Below are 23,533 nucleotides of genomic sequence, written 5' to 3' on the forward strand. Positions count from 1 at the left end.
TCCCAGTCCAGCCCTGTGTGTGTGTGTGTTGCTGCTCCAAGGGGGTGGATCATCGGACTACACACAGGCGTAGCTCACAGTCGGCCATATTGGGACGGGCAACTCGCACACTTGCATTAGTTCAGGTGGGTGGTCCTGTCCTCAGTCTGCACTAAAAAAAACTATTCACTATTCATTCTATAACTCTATAAAATAAATCTTTATGTAGGCTATTAGGCTACTTTAACTATTTGCATAATGTTACTATAATGTTACTTTTACAAAAATAAAAAAGTAGCCTACATGATTAAAAGTATCCGTGATTTTAAGTATGCTGCATCATAACTGCATAAACGTTCATAAAAAAATCAAACCGTTTGGAAAATTGGACAAAAACTGAGCAAGTTGTGGTCATTATAGCAGAACATGCACCATAGGCTTCATGCTCTGAGGGAGAGTTACGTCCCAAGATGGCCGCCGTGTGGCTACGCCGTGTCATTGGGCAGCAGTCTTCTCATATCTATGCTGCTTATCCAGCAAAAAAAAAAACATTAGAAAGATTTAAACTTGATATTGAATATTCCTGTGATTTCTGTGGTTTGTTTGATTAATCTATAACACATTTATTTTTTCATTGTTTATATTGTCAAATGTTTTGGTTAGGCTAAATGTACAAAATTTTATTGAAAACAAAACTGGACATTCACTACAACTAGCCTACATGAAAAGGACATTTTGTTTTACTTTGAAAATAACAAAATGGAAAATGATTTTATTTTTTTTGTAGCTACAACTTGTTTTATATGTAGGTAAATTTCACATAGGCTACACAAAAAAATGGACTAACAGCAAACCAGGAACTTTATCAATACAGCAACGATATTAGCCTAATGGACTTCAATTTCCAAATGTTTTAAAAACAAACTCTATTTTGCAGAATTTTTTATTTAATTAATATGTTTTTTTTCTTCTTTTCTTTCTCTCTCTCTGTATATTTATAAGCCCACCTTTATTTATTTTTCTCTCTTCCCCTGGCTTGACAGTTTTTGTTATGTAGCCTATATAATTATTAATAAAGTTAAAAAAAAAAAAAAAGAAGAAAAAATCTATCTATGGCTGCTCTAGTCTGCTCCTCTCTCATGGGCTCCAGCAGGGCGGAGAGACAGAGGGAGGAGGAGGAGGAGAAGGAGGAGAAGGAGGAGGAGACCGGAGAGCAGAGGAGGGGCGCGGACTGTCAGCGGACGGCTCTGAAGCGCAGCGCGGACGGACGCGGAGCTGAACTCTTCCTCCTCAGCGGGGCAGCGGCGGGAGGAGGCGGCGCACGGACGGACGGACGGACTGACAGAGGGACTGAGGGTCGGTGTTCAGTTCAGTTCATTTCAGGGAGGAGGAATAGAGAAACTGAGACTCTAGCAAGCCGCCGCGGGGGACCAGGAGCTCGGTGTGCTGCTGCTGCTGCTGCTGCTGGTGGTGCCGGACAGCATCGACATGGAGCTGGAGAACATCGTGGCCAACACGGTGCTGCTGAAAGCACGGGAAGGTAAGGAGGAGGATGGAGATCTGACAGCTCCTCTCTCTACCTACCTATACGGGAGGAGGAGAAGGAAGGAGGAGTGACAGAAGCCGTTACTGCACTTCCTCTTGGCCGCGGATCAAATCTTTTGATGCTGCGGCTAAACATAAAAAAAATATAGCCTATATAATTTCCGCCTCTCTCTTCTCTCTCTGACGCGCTGAACTCCATGTCCGACCTGAGCAGTTTAAAGTTTCCTGCCTCACTCCTGAGTTTATTCAAACGTTATGAACGGGTTAACTCGTGTGTTCAACTCCTGGATAAGTGAAGATCAGTTCGGCCTGCAGCCTGTTTCAGTTTATTCCCTTTATAATAACATGTTTGACCTCCATGCGCAAACTGCCACTGGGCAGAGCAGATCGAGGACACCGGAGGGGTGGGGGTGGTGGTGGATGTCAGACCTTTAATATCCACAAAGTAATGAACTTCTGGCTCTGTTTCACTTATAAAACACAGTCGGTTTTGTCACATGCAAAATGCAAAACGCAGAACGCACACGGAAGAAACCAAAGGGCGCGTAAAATTGACGCGTTTTTTAAAGGGAGTCTGGCGCGCGGCTCAAACAGCTATAGTCTACTACGAAGAAAAGGCGAAGTAGCGAGGTCCGGAAGCAGCGGGGTGGATGGTTGGTTGGCTCCTTGGTTATTTGCAACTGTGAACTGTGAAATGTGAAGTGTGTCTGCAGCAGCAGCAGCAGCAGCAGCAGTGGGTTTCCCTTTGCTGATGTTGCAGCATCGTGCTGTACGTTTGCGAAACAGGATGTTGAGGCAGAGCAGCTGTGGTAGGCTACTCAGAGTTTTTTTTTTCTTTTCTTTTTTTTCTACTTTGTGCACTGGATTGCACTTTCGTGATTGTGGTGTTTTCTGACTCCTTTGGATTTGATTTCATTTTAGTATAGTAGGCCAAGCCCTGCTGACATCTGTAGGGCTGCACAAGGTTCAGTGGCATCATGCAAAAGTTTGCAAAAGGTCAAAATGTCTGTTAATGTGAACATTCATCAAGTGGAAGATGAAAAGAACAATATTGTGTTATTTTAGTTTTCTAGATGACTATTTCTAATCATCAATTCTCCAACAATCTTTCTATGTTGGTGCATTTCCTTTAAACACATACTTCAGTCATGATACAATATTTTTGAGATATTCAACACTTTTACTCTATCCTGCAGCACTGTAATAACATTATGATGCTAATTATGTCATGAAAGGAACATTTTGTCAGAACCTGTTCTATATAATCAGATATAGATACAGTGTCATGCAAAAGTTTGTGCACCCCTGGTCCAAATGCGTGTTAAAGCAGAAGTAAGTGATATATTTGTGTTAATATAAGTCTTAAATAGTTCTATCTTCCGACAGCAATCACTTACATAGAGTGTTTGGACCGAAACACGGGTCTCTCAGTCCCTCTGCTCTGCTCTGAGCCGAGGAGAAAACATTTATCGTATCCTACAGTTTTTATCCAATGAGGAGAGAGAACGGCATGCAGGGCTGTGTGTGCAGCCAAGGGACGCCGTGAATGTGGTGACGTAGCAACGAGGACTGTTATGGTGCGTTCAAGGAAACTCGTATTTTTCCGACCGTGAAGTCGTACCAGTTCGATCTGGTACGAGTTCACAGGTCGGAAGTTACGAGTGGCCGTTATAGTGACTTTCACCGGTAAAACAGGTCGGAAAAACACGAGTGGGTTGCCTGGAACGCTACAAAGTCGTAAGTTGTGACTTGAAGCTGTAATTTACGATTTCAAAAGCCTACCTGGAACGCGGCATTAGCGAAAACGACCGGACCACTTACTTCTGCTTTAATGTGAACAGTTCATCAAGTGGAAGATGAAATTATCTCCAAAAGACATAAAGTTAAACATGAAACACTCTTTTCAAGATATTTTAATCAATATCAGTGTATTATTTTAGTTTTCTACAGTTTCAGAGTGAAAAAGGGAAACAAAGCAGCAGCCGCCTGCAGAAGAATGGGAAAGCCAGGAGACTTGAGCTCTCAGATAACTTTGACCAAGGTATCAGACAAGATATCTACTATTTACACACTGTGATCGTTTCCAAAGGGGGGGGGGGGGGGGGGGGCTACTAGCTACTAACTATGCAGGGGGGCAAACCTTTGCTGAGGGCCCTTTTCCCTTTCTGTCAGTTTGAAAATATAAAGGATGAAAATAAAAAACAAAATTATAAAGTTTAAAATGTAAAGGTCTTTTGGAGATCATTTCATCTTCCACTTGATGAACTGTTTGTTCCCTTTTGCATGATGCCTCTGTATGTGTGTCAAACTATGAGCGAGATGTCGTCTTATTGTGAAGAGAGGAAACATCCATGAGTGTGTTGTTGTTGTTGTTGTTATTGTTGTTGTGAGATCAGAGGAGGAGACAAAGGTTGTGGTGACTCACTCACTGCACAACAACATAATCCTGATGCCATCTGCAGAGGAGATGAGTGTCATGATCCCCCACTGGGAGCTAATCTGCTGCCACTGAGCAAGGCATCACGTCCCCCCAGACAGACAGACAGACAGGCAGACAGACAGACAGACAGACCTTAAAAGAATAGTTCACCCAAAATTCAAATTTCACTCATTATCTACTCACCCTCATGTCGACTAAGGGCTGGGAGAAGTTTCAGAGTCCTCCGTGGCTTCTCTGAGTTACAGGGGGTCTCGGCGTAGCAGTGCATGTCCATATAACAGTTGCAAATGGATACCAACTGTCTTCGTAACAAAAAGACACACCAAAAAACATCCAAATACCTCCATGCTGCTTATTTAATTTTTTTGGGGGCTTCAATACAAGACGGACATTACATACGAGCAGCATGGAGGTATTTGGATGTTGTTTGGTGTGTCTTTTTGTTATGAAGACAGTTGGTATCCATTTGCAACCGTCATATGGACATGCACTGCTACGCCGAGACCCCCTGTAACTCAGAGAAGCCACGGAGGACTCTGAAACTTCTCCCAGCCCTTATTAGTCCACATGAGGGTGAGTAGATAATTAATGCAATTTCAATTTTGAGTGAACTATCCCTTTAACCTCTGAGCTCAGAGGAGTAGAAGAAGAAGATGCTCTTTTATCACTGCGGAACGAACCGTTATAGACGAGCCGTGCAGAGCAGAGACATCAGGACGAGCGAGTCTGAGGGGAGAAATTGAAATAACACAGCGGATGATCAGGTGTGGAGGCACCTCCGACGTTGGCATTTCTCACATTTTTCAGCTGGTTAAAAAGGAGCATTCCCCTGATTTTACACACACACACGGTTCAGTCTGTATTTCTTTTCTACACGGCTGATTTTATCACCGTTGCCCTGGCGTCGACTCGAGACTTAGAATTAGTCACAGGCTGGAGATTAGAGGAAGCTGGAGCTGAGGAGGCACGAAGCAGACAATCACAGCTCACAGAGCTCAAAGTTTGTTTGTACTGTCCATATTGAAGCTGCCACTAATTAATATTTATATTACTCATAATGTGCTGATTATTATTTTCTCCATTAATCAAACAGAGTTCCTAGTTTCTCTACCAAAAACTACTGTGACGAATTTGATGTTTGAGCAACACCACTGAAACTTTGCAAAATCGTGTCAAAGGGAAGAATCCAGAGAATTTTTTTGTCATTTTGCTCCAAGCAGCAGCTGATCATTTTAGTCGGTTATAATCCACTACGTGTTGCAGCTGCAGGGTGTTGGACTCTGAGAGGGCTCATCATGGAGTAATGTTCATGTTCATGTTCATGTTAAAGGCTGCATGGCATGAAAAATGCTTTTTTGCAAACTTTATTACATACTCAGGTCCAAATACAAGACACACAATACAAAAAATAAAAGATGATGGAAGCTAAAAGATAATATTTAATAGAAAAAATAGAATTTATTAACATAATATAACCAATTATCATATAACAAATGCATGTAGATTACTTTTTTTATGATAACTGATGGGAAACGAGACAAATGTGAAGGAAAAGTATTCGTACGGACTTAAAGTTCCTCATTATTAATTACATTACTAATAAATCTGAGGTGATTTCCTTCATTACTCTGAAGTCATTCTGTCTTTATAATGAAACAGTGAGTAAGTGCAGTTTTAAATGCAGCGCCAAACACATGAAAACCAACAATAAGTCTGGAAAACAACTAGGCCTATATTATATTTTCACTGCTGAGGAATGTGTCTGCAGCACCGAGGGAACTCTTTACTTGTGTGGTTCAGTTCAGATATGAATGAAAATGTCATTTGTTTCTGTTTGATGTTGAAGTTCCTCCTCAGCTCCGGTTCCAGCTCTGACGAATCTGTCGCTCCTTTTAACTTTAACACTTTAAAACCGAGTGGACCGTCATTTCCCTTCGCTCTCTGGACGATTTCCGACCAAGCAATCAGAGCTCGTTAATGTCAAATCAGTTTAGCAGTTTGTTTTTGTTTTAAAGTTGTTTGAGAGTCACGATGTGCAGAGGAGGAGAGGAGAGTCACGACCGACTCCTCTCTGTATTAATTAATTAATTAATCACCATTAAGTTAACAGAGCTGACACTGCAGGAAATAGACAGTGGAGATCTTCATTTGGACAGAGCACTCACTCTGCTGCTGCTGCTGCTTTATACATCAAAGATCCTCCATAGAGAAGCTTCACTTCCTGTCTCCTAAGTGGGCGTGGCCACGATCGCTTGTTTATTTCTGTTTTATCTGAAATATCTGATCGACCCACACAGCACAAAAAGATCAAAGATCATATTATTTTCACACACACTCATGCGTTTCTTTTCTTTCTTCCTCAGCTTCACTGTTATTAGCTTTATGCCACCATGTAGATGCTAAAGAGAGCTGTGCGCTACTGTAGTTAGTTAAAAAGTTAAGGGAAATTTTAATTTTTTAACATCACCCTAAAGCAGTGATTTCCAAACTGTGGTGTGTGGCATGAAAAGGGTAATGGCGTCGCTATGGTGTTATATTTTACTAATATAATGAAAAAATAACTTATTATTTATTATATCAAATGGAGTTTTCAGTGTAAATAGTAAAATTCAAGAAAATCATCTGTAAACCTGATTTAAAAACATTTTAATGAAAAATAAGGATAAAATAATACCTAAAATCCAGTTGATAAATGGACTATAACTGACTGTGACATCACTTCCTGTGGGCAAAGACGTGCGAGAGCGAGCAGTCCGTACGGTACACGTGATCAGCATACGTCAATGAGGCGCTATAGGCTACATACCAACTGGTAAACCTATTAGTATGTAATTTTCTCTGGATGCGTTTTCCCCCTTTTCTGATTCTCCTGATTGTTTCAGTGCAGAATGAACTCAGGTGACCTTTAACCTCTGCACCGATTCATTCAATTAGTATACGGGCGCAATGTGCAGCTGCTGACTCCCCGTCTCCTCAGGCCGACATCCAATGTTCATTCACAAAACGTTTAGCAAAAAAAAAAAAAACTTTTTCATAACAAGTGGCTGATTATAGACGGACGAGGACACATCAAAAGTAAAAGAGAAGCACAGAACCATCAGAGTCAGAGGTTTTATTAGATTTGATCAAATGTTATTTAGCTGTCGTCCTGTTTGGTCTCAGTGACGGGATGGGATATGAAACTGTAATAGGAAATTTGTCACAATTAGAAATAATTTATTCTTATTTTATTTACAGGATAACCCAAAGTTCTGCAACTGGAAATGTTCAACGCATTCAACTAAAGGTTTAAGTCAGTTTTACAGCTCCATACAGTATAAAGGTAGATGTTTGTGTTAAAGCTCCTTCAGAATAAATGTAGATGTTTGTGTTAAAGCTCCTTCAAAATAAAGGTAGACGTTTGAGTTAAAGCTCCATACAGTATAAAGGTAGATGTCCATGTGTAGTGTGATTATAAAGCAGCTCTAGGTTCTATATTAACACTGTGAAAGTATCAAAGCCTCAGGCCTAGTCCACACGAGCCCGGGTATTTTTGAAACCGGAGTTTTGCTCCGCGTCCATACGAGTGGTGTATAAAAACACTGCGTACACACGCAACCGTGGAATCCGCTACCAAGTGACGCAATGCACGTGTGGAAGGCTGTTTTAACCAATCAAAATACAGTGGAAACCGCTTATGGATCAAAAGGCTTGGGACGGAATCATTTCTATACAAATGCTGTTTAAATAATTCGTTATCAAGAAATCCGCTTATAGTGTTCATTTTTGGTCATTTTATGGATGAAAACATGCGCAAAAACAATTTAAAAACTACGTGTAGCCTATTTATTTTATTTTCGGCGGTGTCCCTTTGACGTGCACTGCTGCAGCAGCCTGCACATGTTGCTGCGCTGTGTCTTGACTCTTGTGCTGTATGTTGTTGTGCGCTGTGTTGTTGTGCTGTGTGCATCACCTGGCTGCTGAGCCACATGACTGTCGGTGCGGCTCAACTCATTATCACTGGCTGTTGTGTTGTCTGTCAAAACATGGATGAATGAAACATATCCACTTTATATCGACCGCGGAAGTCACGTATACATTTTCGGCTTTTGGCTCGTTCCGTTCATCTCCGCATAGGCAACAAAGCAGTCACACTAAGCTCCGCCCCCTCACCACCTGGATCCACACACAACTTGCAGGTGTCTGTGTTTTATTCTGAAATCTGCTCTGTTTTTTTTATTGAATCACTCAGAAAACAGTCAGCCAATCATAAGCCTCCTCCTCTCTTCTGATTGGCTGACACTAACCTCCAGAGGATGAAAGATGAAAATATGGAGCTTTAACACAGATATTTTGCTCACACAACTTTGTTTTCCAACTTTCTCTGAAACCAAACTGAAGTTTTAAATTGTGGAGCCAAGACATTAACCCCAGTTTAAATGATGTAGGATGTTTTTGTTTTTATATTCTCTAACATTTTGACAATTTTGTCAATTGTTTGTTGTATTTGTAGACGTTAATTGCAAGAGTACTTGAGAGTAAAAAAAAGGGACAATTTACAGTTTTACAGCGATCTAAGGACACTGAACTTGGTTTAACTTGACTATAAATTAAACATTTCACTTAAAAACATTTTTTAAATACAAGCAACAGTACAACAAGTAAATTACAAATTCATTGAAATGGTAAAAAGATTAAAGGATATGAGATCGGCTGTTAAAAGCCAGAGAGACTCCTCCTCGTTATGTTCCTGTTGTTTATTCTGATAAAAAATTAAACAACCACAGCTGACAAGGCTTTAATCGGTGCGTCCAGCCACTAATGTTGTGTCTTCATGTCAGGTTGTAATATCCTGTGTAGATTTACTGTTTATGATTATGGGACCAAATGTCGTTCAGTCATTCAGAGTAATTAAATGCAGCTGAGATGGTGTCAGTCACTGCTGCACTGTGTTGAATCTTTAACCCTCACATCACCAAATCATCAAGTGGAAGATGAATTGAAACATAAAGTTAAACATGAAACACTCCTTTTTTTTCAATATTTTAATCAATATCAGTGTATTATTTTAGTTTTCTACAGTTTCAGAGTGAAAAGGGGAAACAAAGCAGCAGCCTGCAAAAGAATGGGAAATCCAGGAGACTTGAGCTCTCAGATAACTTTGACCAAGGTACCAGACAAGATATTTACTATTCACACACTGTGATAGTTTCCAAAGGGGGGCTACTACTAACTATGCAGGGGGGCAAACCTTTGCTGAGGGCCCTTTTCCTTTCTGTCAGTTTGAAAATATAAAAGATGAAAATAAAAAACATGATTATATAGTTTAAAATGTAAAGTGAATGTGTCATCTGTAACTTAATGTCTTTTGGAGATCATTTCATCTTCCACTTGATGAACTGTTCACATTGACAGACATTTGGACCAGGGGGGGGACAAACTTTTGCATGATGCCACTGTAATTATATAAATATATAAATGTACAGTATCTTACCGACAGTGGACTCAGTGACACGTTCAGGGCTGATGTATTTGCATCTTTACAAATATGCAAATCAACAACATCCTCGTTATATTCACCTCCTCTCTCTGTTTGTCCACAGTCACCGCCACTACAGTTCAACAGCAGACAGCTGTCTGTGTGTCTGTGTGTGTTGTCTAACCGTGTTAACAAATCTAAGATAACACACACACACACACACACACACACACAGCAGGGTCAGACTAGATGTAGAGCCGGGAGGAATATGTGTTCAGAGAAGTCTGATTGAACACTGTAAAAACACAATAATGATGTTTCACGTTAAATCTGAACTCTCCAGGTCCGGTCTCTCCTCCTCTGTGTCTCTAACCCTCCTCTCCTCCATGTGCATTTGTTTCCAACGAAGCCGGTGAGAAATCAATCCATGGAGCGGTGGATAACGTTATTTATCATCTACCATGTTACCATGTGTATATTTGTAGTCTTATCTGTCATAAATAGGAGATTATGGGTTACGGGGTGCGTTACGTTTGTGTGGCGGTGCCGCAGAGACGAGAGCTGGGACATGGCATAGTTAAAGTAGAAGTGCCACTTTTTTTTACAACCTGGACCTTATTTGTGTCATAAAATATGGTAATTTACGCACCCATATAACTTTGGTGTCATTAGGATCCTTCAGACGATTTTTAGATTTATTCTAGAGCTGCGTATATCCATAGTGGGAGAATGCAGCCTCTAAATCACTAGTGCTGTTCCCCTCTGAGTCCAGAGTTGCCTGTTATCATCCTGGGTCTGTAGGTTGACCTACTGACCTCTGAACTGGATGATGTCATCTCTGAGTGCCGCGCGCAGCCGCATCACGGTTCATTCACTCTGTGACGGTCGGCTTGTTTACCTGGCATTTACTACAGCTAATACACTATGGATCGTTAGTATGTCAATCTACAGACCCCGGATGACGATAACAGGCAACTACGGACTCAAAGGGGAACAGCACTAGAGAATTATAACAACATATTGGTGAAATGAACGAGTTACGGGGCAGATAACGCGTCATTTAGAGGCTGCATTTCGGTGCCCCAATCACTCCCACTATATGGATATACGCAGCTCTTGAATGGATCTAAATATCGTCCGAAGGATCCTAATGACACCAAAGTTACAGTATATGGGTGAGTAAACAACCGTATTTTATGCCATTCCAGGTTGTAAACAAAACGGCACTTCTCCTTTAGGGTGAAAATCCTGCACAGTTTGTCTTTAAAACTCAGCATTTCTCTCACAGACACGGGACGCCTGTAGTTTACTGATGAAGTAACAGAGGTGTTACCGCCGGCTTTACCTCTGTGTGCAAAAACACGCTTCCGTCAGTCTGCCCCAGGGCAGCTGTGGCTACACATGTAGTTTACCACCACCGGTGTGAATGTGTATGAATGAATAATGGTTACTGTACGCGCTTTGGGTATCGGGTAACGGTAGAAAAGCGCTATATAAATGTAATCCATTATTATTATTATTAAAAACATGATGTAACTGAGTGCACAATAAGAGGGGGGGGTGGGGAGGGGGGTGGCGGCTGCACAGTCATCGGCCGCTGTCGGAGCCTGACTTCTAGTTGAGGACATGTTTGGTTGTCGTGGAGCTGACATATTGTTGTTCAGTTGTTTGGTGATATTTTAGTGAGAAGTCATAAAATTTTCGTGGATATGAGCGTCTCATAGATTCTGTGAACTCGTGTGTGTGTGTGTGTTTGTTTTTTCATATCTCAAAGCTGCCAGTGTTTTTTCTGTGACTTCTTCACAGTAAAAGTCTCCTCCCTGGAAAAGCTTTCATTCTTTAAGGCGCTGCTCGGTCGCTAATTGTGAAAAAAAAATGGGAATTTTCCACCATGTTTCACCACTGACACTGACAACACTATAGGAAGTTTTAAAATGACTCTTTTTGTCTCTTACTCAATGAGTTCTTTCCTTTATTTCTAATAGCTTCATCGTCAACGTTAACACACACGGTGCTGTACTCAGACTGACCTTGTTAACGTGGCCCATGAAGAAGAGACAAAAACAAACATCACTTCCTTTATTTATTATCACAGAAAACCACCGGAAACCTCTTCTTTCAATATCAAAGCAGGAAAAGCTGCAGGGGGTTCTTCAGTAGAGTTCACGTTGTTGACACTGTTCAATGTTGCAATGACCATATGACTTGTGATAAGTAATCAAATATGTGCATACCGGTATTACGTAATCATACAGTTCCTCAATACACTGTAGTACACACACCAGGCCTGTGGTGGCGCTGTAACTCTGCCACACACATGCACCACAAACAAGAGTGGGAGGCTTGATGCTGTAAACTTGCTCCAAACATTATAAGTCGACTCAACACAAGAAGTCGTGACAGAACAAACATGAAGATCGATCGATGCCGCGTGATTAATTAAAATGAGATTAATCAGTCAGCCCTAGCATCAGTCATCGTTACCTTTCGACAATTCAGGCTTTATTCTTCTTATAGGTGCTTGCTGGTTGGCAACAGACGGCATTTTCGCATTAACTTGGAATCTAAAACTATGTCCATGTCCACACATAAACACAAACGGCCGTAACCAGATACTGGTTACGATACAGTGTTATGGGCTTCATCATCCACCTGAACGTTGTTTTTGCTACTTAAAGATCCAGTGTGTAAAATGAAGGTAAAACGGTGACATCCAGTTTGCAGCGCTCACTCGCTCACTCTCACTCCCCGCTGCCGGGGTGCGATCAGACGGTGCGAGTTTAGCTTTTTACCGCGCACTACTGCCATGCATGCGCGCTTGTCTGTGTGTGTGGACGACAGCGCGGAGAAAGAGCGCTATGCAGAGATGAATGAATGGAACGATATTGCATTGGTCGAGCCAATAGCAGAAAAAATTATTTGTGGCGGGCTGCCACGAATAAATGAATGTATGGGAAACACTGTTAACTCTGAAGCTGGGAGTTAAAGGAATACTTCACCCAAAATCAATAATTCACCAATTTTCTACTCACCGTCATGCCAAGGAAGGGTTCGGAGAACTTTCGAAGTCATCAAAACGCTTTAGGAGTTCCAGGGGGGGTCCGGCTGGCAACGGGTTTTCATATAATACCTCCATACTGCTTGTCCGTACTGACCCAAGTGTCCTGAAGCCGCCACATGAAAAAGTTGTTTGGAAAAAAATAATGTGATCTCTGTTTTTAGCCTTGATGTAGCAGTAGCTCCCAGTGGCTGCGTGAGATTTGCTTTGAGATGTTCTTCCATGTTTACATCATACATCCAGTGGTTTACAACGATATTGCACATGCACACAAACATCAACAGAGCGACTACTGCTACAACAAGGATAAAAACAGAGATCAAAACAACTTTTTCATGTGGCGGCTTCAGGACACTTGGGTCAGTAGGACGAGCAGTATGGAGGTATCTGGATGTTTCATAGTGTGTGTTTTGGACGATTCAAGTGAACTCTATCCGCCGCCGTTATTAGAACCCCCCCCTTGGAACTCCTAAAGCGTTTTGATAACTCTGAAAGTTCTCCAAACCCTTCCTTGGCATGACGGTGAGTTGGTCAATTATCGATTTTGGGTGAAATATCCCTTTAGGGGACAAATCCTGCAGAGTTCCTCTTTAAGTAGAAGTACTTTTATTTCCCCTCTGCATTTTTTCTTTGTTACCCATTCATACAGACTTAAAGATTGGAAAAGAGGCAAGAAAAGCAGGTGTGATGAATCAGTGCTCAGAGGCTTTTAGTCCAGTTGGAAACTCCAGATCGTCCTTTTGTTCTTCTTTTGTTTTTAACCTTTCCTAAGTTCAGGACATTACAACCTCGGGCTGAACCTCCTCCTCTACAGTGTCAGGAGCACGGTGACCTTGGCGACCTCTGTCATCTGTCTCAACTGGCCTCAGTAACTGAACTGACTGATGCTCAGTCTAATTAGATGTGTTTATCATTTTGGTGCCGTTTTGTCTTGATTTACATTTTCCTCTAATGGTCCGAACGGACGTCGGGCCGCCTCGTCTCCTCCGGCATCGATGAACCGAGCAGTAATTCTGCTCCTGATACTATCTTCTCCCCTGTTTCCTGGACACAAATAAAATATCTTGTTTGCATTGCATCCTGGGACAATAATAGTCTTTCCTCATGTTTGAGTAGCATGTAGCCGCCTGTGGAGAATTTGAATAGCAAATCCAGAACGAAGAAGAAGGCGGCAGCAGCAGCGTCGGCGGCGTACTACAGTCGACTCTCTGCTTGGCGTCCGGCTTGTGTGTATGTGTGTCTGTGTAGGGGGAGGGGGAGGGGGGCGGTGATGCCTCGTGGTCAAAACAACACTGTGTTATAAGGAAATAGATCCACTGTGTCTGTGACGGTGTTTGATCCCGCGGCGTCACTAACGGCCATCGGTCCCACACAAACAAGCGTCGCCGTGTTGAATGAGTTGAACTGATGGAGCCTCTGGTCGACTCCCCCCAGCTGCAGCCTGCAGACAGACACAGACGTGTAGTTCACTCTGGAGTGGATGGAGGGGCGGGGGGGGGGGGCACTATTTATAATGGCTTTTTATATACTATATCGATAAATAAAAACCTATTGATCCCGTTGTCGCAGCTGGTGCAGTTTGTCTTTCATTTTAGACACGACTGACAAGTGTTGACATGTCAGTTTAATATAAAACATTAAAGTTGTATTACATGAATTATAGCCTATGTTTTATGAAAGAAAATGTTACATTTATGTGACGCACAGTGTTGTGTTCGGGGCCTGTTCAGTGTTTATTGTAGGATGGAGCCATTGCAGCATTTATTTGTGTTTTATTTTGGTGGGTTTTTATTTCTGGTGAACTTCCTTTTAAAGAGGAAGTGATGAACTGCACAATGGGCACAAGGGCTGTTAGGGCAATCACTGCCAGAGGCTGCTGGTCTGAAGCGAACAGTTTTTGAGCTTGTTGTTGTGCGTTGTGTGTCATTGTGTGTTTGGTTCATATTAGAACTTTTGTTTTTTTTTAATTCTTTATGAGAATAAACTGAGTATCTCTTTGGTTTGTGGTCAAAACAAGACAATTTACAAACAAGACATTTGTCATCTTGTGGTTTGGGAAACACATTTTTCAACACGTATATACTGTATATATATATAATATATATATATATATATATAAGGTAGGGTGTGTTGTCACAGTTCTTGAGCCAATAAATGTTGTTGTTGATGCTGACGTCAGTTTAGTTTTACTCTGACCAGTCGAAGTGACGTCCATCAGTTAGCTCGTTAGCCGCCGCCGCTCATTAACTCATTAACTCATTAATGCATCGAGACATTTTTGTTTAACGAGCTTTAGCTAAATAATATCACTGTTCTGTTTAACCCTGTTTCCTGAGCTCCGATTGGTCCGTTGTTTTTATGTAACCGAAGGGAAACAAAATGTCCATGATGAATGTAACGCTGAATGAGACGAAGCCCGGAATAAAGAACCGTTTTAATATTTATGATGAAGTTTTGCAGGAAGCAGCTGCTGTTCGCTCTCATACAACAACAAGTCACGTTGGTGCTCAGAGAGAGAGCGAGCTGCAGAACAACTCACGTCTTATCTGCTGCTGCTGAGCAGGAAATAGATGTTTACCTGATAAATGATGATGATGAGTGTGATGAGGAGCTTTTGTTTTTTACTTTCCCATCCTCCTCATCCGCTTGGTTCTTGAGAAACATCAGCCTGCAGGGACTTGAACCTTTTTTTTTTCTTTTTTTTTTACAGCAGCCTCATGGTGAACTAATGAATGAACTTGATCACACTTGAATCAGTGTGCGCGTCTCTGTGTGTGTGTGTTCTTCAGAAAATGAAGATTGACAAAGAACAAATGACAGAGTCACAAACACACAAATAGAAACCAGATGAAGTTCCTGTTCTCTCTGCCAGCATGCAGCCGTGACACACACACACACACACACACACACACATGCACAGTACACATAGACATGCACACGCCTCATCTTCTTGATTCTAACCTCATAATTCCGACCCTGAACCTTGAACCTGAACACAACACCATGGTGAAACAATAAAAAAGATCCTTCATTATTATTATATTATATTATAATATTATACATTACATATTATTATTATTATTATTATTATTATTATTGTAAACTGTAAAGTGAAGTGCTGAATAATCAGACGTCTGCTCCACATCCTCATCCGTTCTGCGACTATTTCTAAAAAAGATCATCAACTTTATTTTTATCGCAACAGAAACTAGAACATCCGACCTCAGTTTATTGATCACTGAGCTGATTGGTCCTCACAGACGTCTGTAAGTCAGTTGTTGTTGTTTTTTTGTTTTTTGTTTTTTTATCAACCCTGAACTTTGTTTTGTTTGGTTTTGTTTCTGCAGGAGGAGGTGGAAACAGAAAAGGAAAGAGCAAGAAGTGGAAGCAGATGCTGCAGTTTCCTCACATCAGTCTGTGTGAAGAGCTGCGACAAACCACAGGTGAGACTCAAACCCAGAACCAGAACCAGAACCTGTTTGTTTTTGTTTTTTATTTTCACATTTATTTTGCTGTTTGGTGCAGTGAACGGTGAACATACTCAGTGTTTCCACGAGGACGTGACTCTGGCCAGTTTTCATGCAAATCATAGCGATATTACATAAGATTATTCTGGCTTTTCCATTGCTTTTCTTATTTTACAGCTTTTTAATTTTTTTCTATACATTTATTTTTTATGAAAAAGAATTTCAGCAGCGCACTTAAAGCTTAAAGCTGTGGTGCGTAACTTCTGTTGACCCCCGTCTCTGTGAGCGACTGGGCGAGTAAAACATTCACTTTCCTGCAGCGAAGCAAAAATCCACATCTTGACTTTTGCGTGGAGTGAACCGTGGCGGCCAGAACTCCATTGTTTGCTCGGCCAAAATATCAATCAGTGTTTCCCAAACCACAAAACGACGTCCTCAAATGTCTTGTTTTGTCCACAAACCAAAGAGGGACTCAGTTTATTGTCATAAAGGAACGAAGAAACCAGAAATATTCACATTTAAGAAGCTGAAATCTTGGACTTTTTTACCTAATAGTCGACAATTATTTCATAATCGATTATTGTGCGATTAATCGATTAATTTTTGCAGCTCTACATTTGAATAAAGTGACACATTTGTTCATTTCAAACACTCAAAACACCAGATCAAATCAGAAATGTGTGATTCACTTGGTGATGAATCAGGCCCATTAATGAGCCTGATGATCCATGGCTGATACACGTCGTTGTAATCCATCAATTAAATATCTCACCAAGTGTCTTAACAATTTTTTTTATTATTATTATCACTACTGACTTATTACTTCCATCCACAGACTCCAGTTCAACTCCTACACACCAGTTCACAACATTAAATCTCCAAAGGCTCATGGAATTAAAAACATATTTTCTTAACTTAAAGCAGAAGTAAGTGATATATTTGTGTTAATATAAGTCTTAAATAGTTATATCTTCCGACAGCAATCACTTACATAGAGTGTTTGGTCTGAAACACGGGTCTGTCTGTCACTCTGCTCTGCTCTGAGCCGAGGAGAAAACATTTATCGTATCCTACAGTTTTTATCCAATGAGGAGAGAGAACGGCATGCAGGGCTGTGTGTGCAGCCAAGGAACGCCGTGAATGTGGCGACGTAGGGACGAGGACTGTTATGGTGCGTTCAAGGAAACTCGTATTTTTCCGACCGTGAAGTGGTACCAGTTCGATCTGGTACGAGTTCACAGGTCGGAAGTTACGAGTGGCCGTTATAGTGACTTTCACCGGTAAAACAGGTCGGAAAAACACGAGTGGGTTGCCTGAAACACTACAAAGTCGTAAGTTGTGACTTGAAGCTGTAATTTACGATATCAAAAGCCTGCCTGGAACGCAGCATTAGCGAAAACGACCGGACCACTTACTTCTGCTTTAAATCCTGTATCGCCATTTTAATTGAAAATTTATCTTGTTACTTGAATTTTTACATCCCTCGCCCGATATATAAATCCTGCCATTCATGATGACAACCTCCATGGACCTGGACATATAGGAGTTAGTTTGTGAGTCTGAGCCTTTAAAAACTCACTTTTATGGTCCAGCTTTCTGTTGTTTTGACCTTCCTGTGAGGTGTTTTATTTCTTCTGGTAGTTTTAATTGTTGTATCTGTCCTCTGATTTGACTGACTTTATATAAAAGTACTCCAGTTAACATTCAACAATAAAACCTGGGGTTGCACCGTGTGATAGGAGCGAACGACATGTGAAAACACACTTCAAGGATTTTCCCTGTCAGTGTTGAGCAGCTGACTCTTCATCCTCGTCATCTGTGTGGCAGGAAATTCCCCCGCTGGGATATTAATGTGTAATTTACTACTCGGCGCGGCGCGGCTCTATTTGTGGCGTGTCCAAAGCTCTTGGTTCAGTCGCCTCATTGTCACTGACACGTCCGCAGGAAATCGTCTGGACATACGTCGTTAATTCTAAAAAGAAACTTGGTAAATAAATGTCACAGTTTCGACACAGTTTGCCTTAAAGGTCCAAGCGCTGCAGTAAACAAGAGCACACAGTGTGTAGTGTAGTGTAGTGCAGTGTAGTGGTGGGATGAGGACACACAGATCGACTGAAACATGATGATGTCATCCCTCTATATTATTATTATCCTCATTATTATTGTCATCATGAATACATCAGGCAAAGTGGTCGGTGTTGATTTTTCATTTCCTCTGTGGAGCGGTACAGAAATAGACGCGGTCTTCCTTGTCGTCGTCCATTCGTTCATAAACAGACAGACGTCAGGACTCTGAGCTGGACGCCGGCTCCACTCGATCGTGTCTCTTCAGGGACTGAAACCGAAACCTGGACTCAGTAACTGAATCAACCTGAGAGTCAGTTGACGCAGGCCGACGGAGACGGTGTCGTGTCGGGTCAAGAAAAAGCTCTGACTTCCTCTGAAGTTTTCACTTTGGAGGAAGGTTTTTTTTTTGTTTCTTTGTCGATCAAAACAAAATAAAACAAATCAAATTCTAACATGCAGATAAAACATATTTAACAAACTCGGGAAGAGTTGAACTAAGGTGGCTGCACAGTTAAAGGCATTTAGGCCCAGATCAATATACATATATATTCTATACACTGTTGGCCATTTATTTCCTTTGTTAAATGCTGCTGTCACGAACGAATTTCACCTCGGGGATGAAATAAAGTATAATCTAATCTAATCTAAAATTGGAAATAAAATAAAATATTTTTTTTAACCACTTCTCATGAAATAATTGTGACAATGTGATTTATTCTTGATAGATAAAGTGTTTATCTTCTCAAAACTTTATTGATTAATCTCTTAACATATCACTGTGAAAATAAAACCACAATTATACGATAAGAGGAATAAAAAAAAGAGAGGAATGTGTCTGAAAACAGAATATTATTCCACTTTTATGGGCAACAATGTTTTTTTTGTGATAAAGCAAAAATGTGTCACAACGCTGTTTTGCATTGTCAGCACCATGAGTGTTGTGTTGCTGCGGAAACATCCTGGACATCAAATTATTTAATTCTCGAGACGTAAAATTAGTTTGACACAAGACTTGATTTTTTTTAATGACAGTAGTTTAAATTATTGTGATTTATTCATCTCCACAAAAACATCACATTGTGTACTTATTTACTCAAAGACAGAACTTATGGGTCACATGAGAAGAGAGAAAAATATAAAGCAGCTGTAAATTGCCACCAGCAAACACATACGCACGTACACACAGTCGAATGTGAATGAATCTATTTAGTTTTCTAGTTTCCTGTTTTCCCTCTGTGGCCTTTGTACTTTTCTGTCTCGTCTGGACAAGTTTGTATTCGTCTTAAAAAGTTTTAATTCTGTTGAAACCTGCAGAAAAAAAAGTGTGGAAAGACTACTCAGTCAAAGCCTTTACTTCTGATCGACATGCAGCTCAGATCTGTCCCAACTCGACTCCTTTCAGACACAAACACGTCACTGATGCAGCGAATCAACTCTCAACACATGTTCACTCCGTTTTTTTTGGTGTTTTTTTTTTGTCTCTTTGCTCAAGTGGCACCACAGAGGAAACAGTCACCGCTGCAGAAAGAGGAAGCAGATCGAGAGTGTTTTTTAGCTGCTTCCACCGCTCGTTTAACAGAGAAAAACTGATTTAATGACACCAGAGCAGAAGAAAAGGTCGAGATCAGACGCCAGGAGTGAAAGTGGAATTCACATTTGGTTGAGTTCATTGATAAAGTTGAAGATGAAATGATCTCCAAAAGACATAAAGTTACAGATGACACATTCACTTTACATTTTAAACAATATATTTTTTATTTTTTTGTTTCCATCTTTTGCAGGCTGCTGCTTTGTTTCCCTTTTTTCACTCTGAAACTGTAGAAAACTAAAATAATACACTGATATTGATTAAAATATTGTAAAACAGTGTTTCATGTTTAACTTTATGTCTTTTGGAGATAATTTCATCATCTTCCACTTGATGAACTGTTCACATTAACAGGCATTTTAAACCAGGGATGGACAAACTTTTGCATGACTCTGTATCTATATCTGATTATATAGAACAGGACATAATTAGCATCATATTATGTTTTTACAGTGCTGCGCAGGATACAGTAAAAGTGTTTAATATCTCAAAAATATTGTGTTTAAAGGAAATGCACCAACATATAAAGACAAGTTAACTTAATCACTTTGTGATGTGTGTTTAAGGATTGATGATTACACGTAAATAGACATAGAGATAACAGAATCAGCCAATGGCAACGAGAGAGAGATAATCTTAATTTGTCTGAAGTTGTAATCAACCAATCAGCGCCTGCTGCCTTCAAGCCTGTTGCAGTAAACCTCTCCGCTTGGTTTTTGATGCAAATCTAACTTCTGATACCACAAAACTTTGTACAATCATGTTTTTATAATCGCAGAAATATTTTTAAAATCGTATCTTAAAAAACAACAAAAAAACATTTAAAGAGAGAGTTTTACAGTCTTTTAAATCTAATCAGGCCTGGATCACTGCAGTGTTTTTACTTGTCTTACTCGGAAATCTATTGATCGTCGTCAGACTCTGCTGCCGGGCTTTTAACCGCAACCACATCACTCCTCTTTCAGCCTCCCTGCACTGATTCCCAGTGTGTCTTAGAATAGATTTTAAGCCTTTATTGATCTCTTGTAAAAGAAAAACCCTCCAAGGCGTCTCTCCTGGCTACATCCAGCTCCCTACACACCAGTTCACAACATGAAATCTGTGATCTCCTTTAAGTCCCTTGTTAAAAGGCTCATGGAATTAAAAACGTATTTTCTTAACTTAAATCCTGTATCGCCATTTTAATTGAAAATTTGTCTTGTTGCTTGAATTTTTACATCCCTCGCCCGAAATATAAATCCTGCCATTCATGATGACAACCTCCATGGACCTGGACATATATATAGGAGTTAGTTTGTGAGTCTGAGCCTTTAAAAACTCACTTTTATGGTCCAGCTTTCTGTGGTTTTGACCTTCCTGTGAGGTGTTTTATTTCTTCTGGTAGTTTTAATTGTTGTATCTGTCCTCTGATTTGACTGATGTTATATAAAAGTAAGGTTCTGACCAAATTAATCATTTGATTTAAGCCTTTCTCAGACATATCAGTGTCAGCGTATGTCCACTGGCTGATACTGTAAGAGCCAATTTGAACTCTTAACATTTAACATTGGTTGATCCACTAAAAAAACAATGATGTGTTCATTCAGTTTGTGGTTATTTGTTATTTATAGTTATTTTTATTTATTTTTTGGACATTTGCCAGAGTTTACTGCAGAGCTGCACTGTATTCATAATAGAGGTTATGTACTGTTAATGAGTAAAAAAGTGAATCATATTTGAACATTGAAAAAAACATAAACTTGGGGAATATCAGCTGATTAATCAGTTATCAGAATTTCTTTACTCCCCCAAAATCCCATATTATTCAGCCGAAGATATCAATACTCTATAAATAAAGGTGATCATTATCTGATTTTTTAAAAATTGGAAACTGAACCAAACTCAGCCAGTTTCAACAGCGAGTCTTGGCTGATAAATGTTAACAAACATTTAGTTTTCCCTCCATCACTTCCTCCTGTTAGGTTGATGTATTGAGGTCACAGCTCAGTTCCTACAGCGTTTTGGACTCTTTCATCAAAGACGTTGGTTGTTGGGGAATAAGAGGTGGTCGTATCGCTGCTGGACTGTTTGTTGGTCTTTGTCTTCTGTGCTATTTTTAAAATTTGACTACTCACATGATATTTACTGTTGTTCTAAAGATGCAACTCTAATTTATTCTTGGACATGTGTGCGGCTCTTTGGCTTCATGCAAACCAGTATTTGACTGTGTGGTAATGCTGTGACAGGGCTGTAGTACACAAAGAGACGAGGTAAGAAAGTACAGAAGACTTGGTGCATTGGTTGTTGGGAAGCCAATGAGGGATCATACCCAGAAGAGCCAATGAAACGTCCTGGGTGGATGAGATCATGAGATGAGCAGTGTAAGGATTTCTCTGAAGGCAGTTTGTATCAAAGTTTTTGTTTTTTAGATAAGTCAGTTAAGGCGACCGTGGTTGGAGATGATTAACGTCCTTGAGGTCGTTTGTTTTTCTATTTCTGCTGCCCTTCACACATATCTAAAATCTCTCGCACCTCACCCGAAGCGCTGAGAGCTGCTCTGCTGATGATGACCTTGGGACCGACGCACAACGGCCCTTTTGTTGTTTGTTGTGCTGCTGTGCGCCGCACACAGGGCACATGTCTTAGTCCGTGAGATGCAGAAACATAATTCAAGAGCCGTCCGTCACCGGCTGCTTTTGCAAACCGATTGCATCACAGCAGCGCGATGAGGCTTCAAATGCAACTGGGAAAAGACAACATCCTTTTCTTTGGGGGGAGCAACAAACGCCTAGATTTGTTCTGATTATGATACCAGAGCCAGAAATGCCTCAGATACATGGGTATCAGTGATACCACATGTATTAGAAACAGGAACCTGCTTACCAGTTAGCTCCGCTAGCTCTGACTAATGCTACACACCTTCTTCTCTACTCTTAAAACAGTTGCAATGTTGCATGGAGGCCTCTGGGGCATTGCAAACCCCTACGCTGTAGCCTGGAGCGCGCCTCCAAAAATTAGAACTACGCGCCGAGGCGATGCAGACCACAAGGGCTGTGATTGGTCCAGTGGGCGTACAGACAACCTCCACAAACGTCTTCTCCTTCATTTGGGAATCAACTTGTGCAATAGAAGCAATTGTTTTTCAACATTGATCATCTCTAGCTCCAAAAAACACCCTTTCCACTTTGGTCGCCATGGTTAACTGTTGCTGAGATATACCTGGAAGATGAACAAAGCCTTCTGAAACCACATCGGTAAGGCAGTGAATTGAACAGCAATGGGTTTGCACGATTCAGAACTTCGAAAGATGCACAACAGCATCGATCCAGCATAGTTACGGTGTGGCGTTAACGCAGGACCAAAAACGAGGCTTGAGGGGGTTACAAGACGATCAGTGATGATCAGTGACACCGCCGACAGGTATTTCTTCTGGATAGATGCTAGAATTGAGCCGAGGGTTGGGCATCGACAGCCAAGAATCAAATGGAACCGGTACTAACATTTTGATTCCATCGGTATCATTAAGAAGTTTTAATTTCGATTCCCCTGAACGATTCCTTTTAATTTGCACTTTGCCTTTGGTTTACAGTCCACCGACTGCCCGTAAACCGGTACACCATGCAAACTTTTTTCACCCCACCTCTTAAAAGAATCTGAATCGGTGATTGATATTGATATTGTTTAAAGATGCTTTTAATACTGTTGGTCCGAGTATCTTAAACATCATTAATACCTCTATTACTTCAGGCCATGTTCCCACTGCCTTTAAACACTCTGTTGTGCAACCTCTCCTCAAAAAGACTAACCTCGACCCTTCTGTGCTCTCCAACTTCAGACCAATCTCCAAGTTGCCCTTTTTCTCTGAAGTCCTGGAGAAAGTTGTTCTTAATCAACTTCAACCATTTTAGATAATTTTAGCATTTGTGAAAAGTTTCAGTCTGGTTTTAAACCA

General features: G+C 40.8%; 1 protein-coding gene across 1 annotated transcript in view; it reads left to right on the forward strand.

Moving 5' to 3' along the window:
• The first annotated feature begins 1,260 nt into the window (after positions 1-1,260).
• Positions 1,261-23,533, forward strand: part of grk6 (G protein-coupled receptor kinase 6) — a 62,803-nt gene continuing 40,530 nt past the window's right edge. The window contains exons 1-2 of the mRNA XM_083986251.1: positions 1,261-1,519; positions 15,828-15,923. Of these exons, the coding sequence (XP_083842377.1) occupies positions 1,468-1,519; positions 15,828-15,923 (148 nt within the window). The 5' untranslated portion in view covers positions 1,261-1,467. The remainder of the gene's footprint in view (positions 1,520-15,827; positions 15,924-23,533) is intronic.

Source organism: Trachurus trachurus, assembly GCF_905171665.1.
Source record: "Trachurus trachurus genome assembly, chromosome: 14".
In the NCBI taxonomy this organism is placed as follows: Eukaryota; Metazoa; Chordata; class Actinopteri; order Carangiformes; family Carangidae; genus Trachurus; species Trachurus trachurus.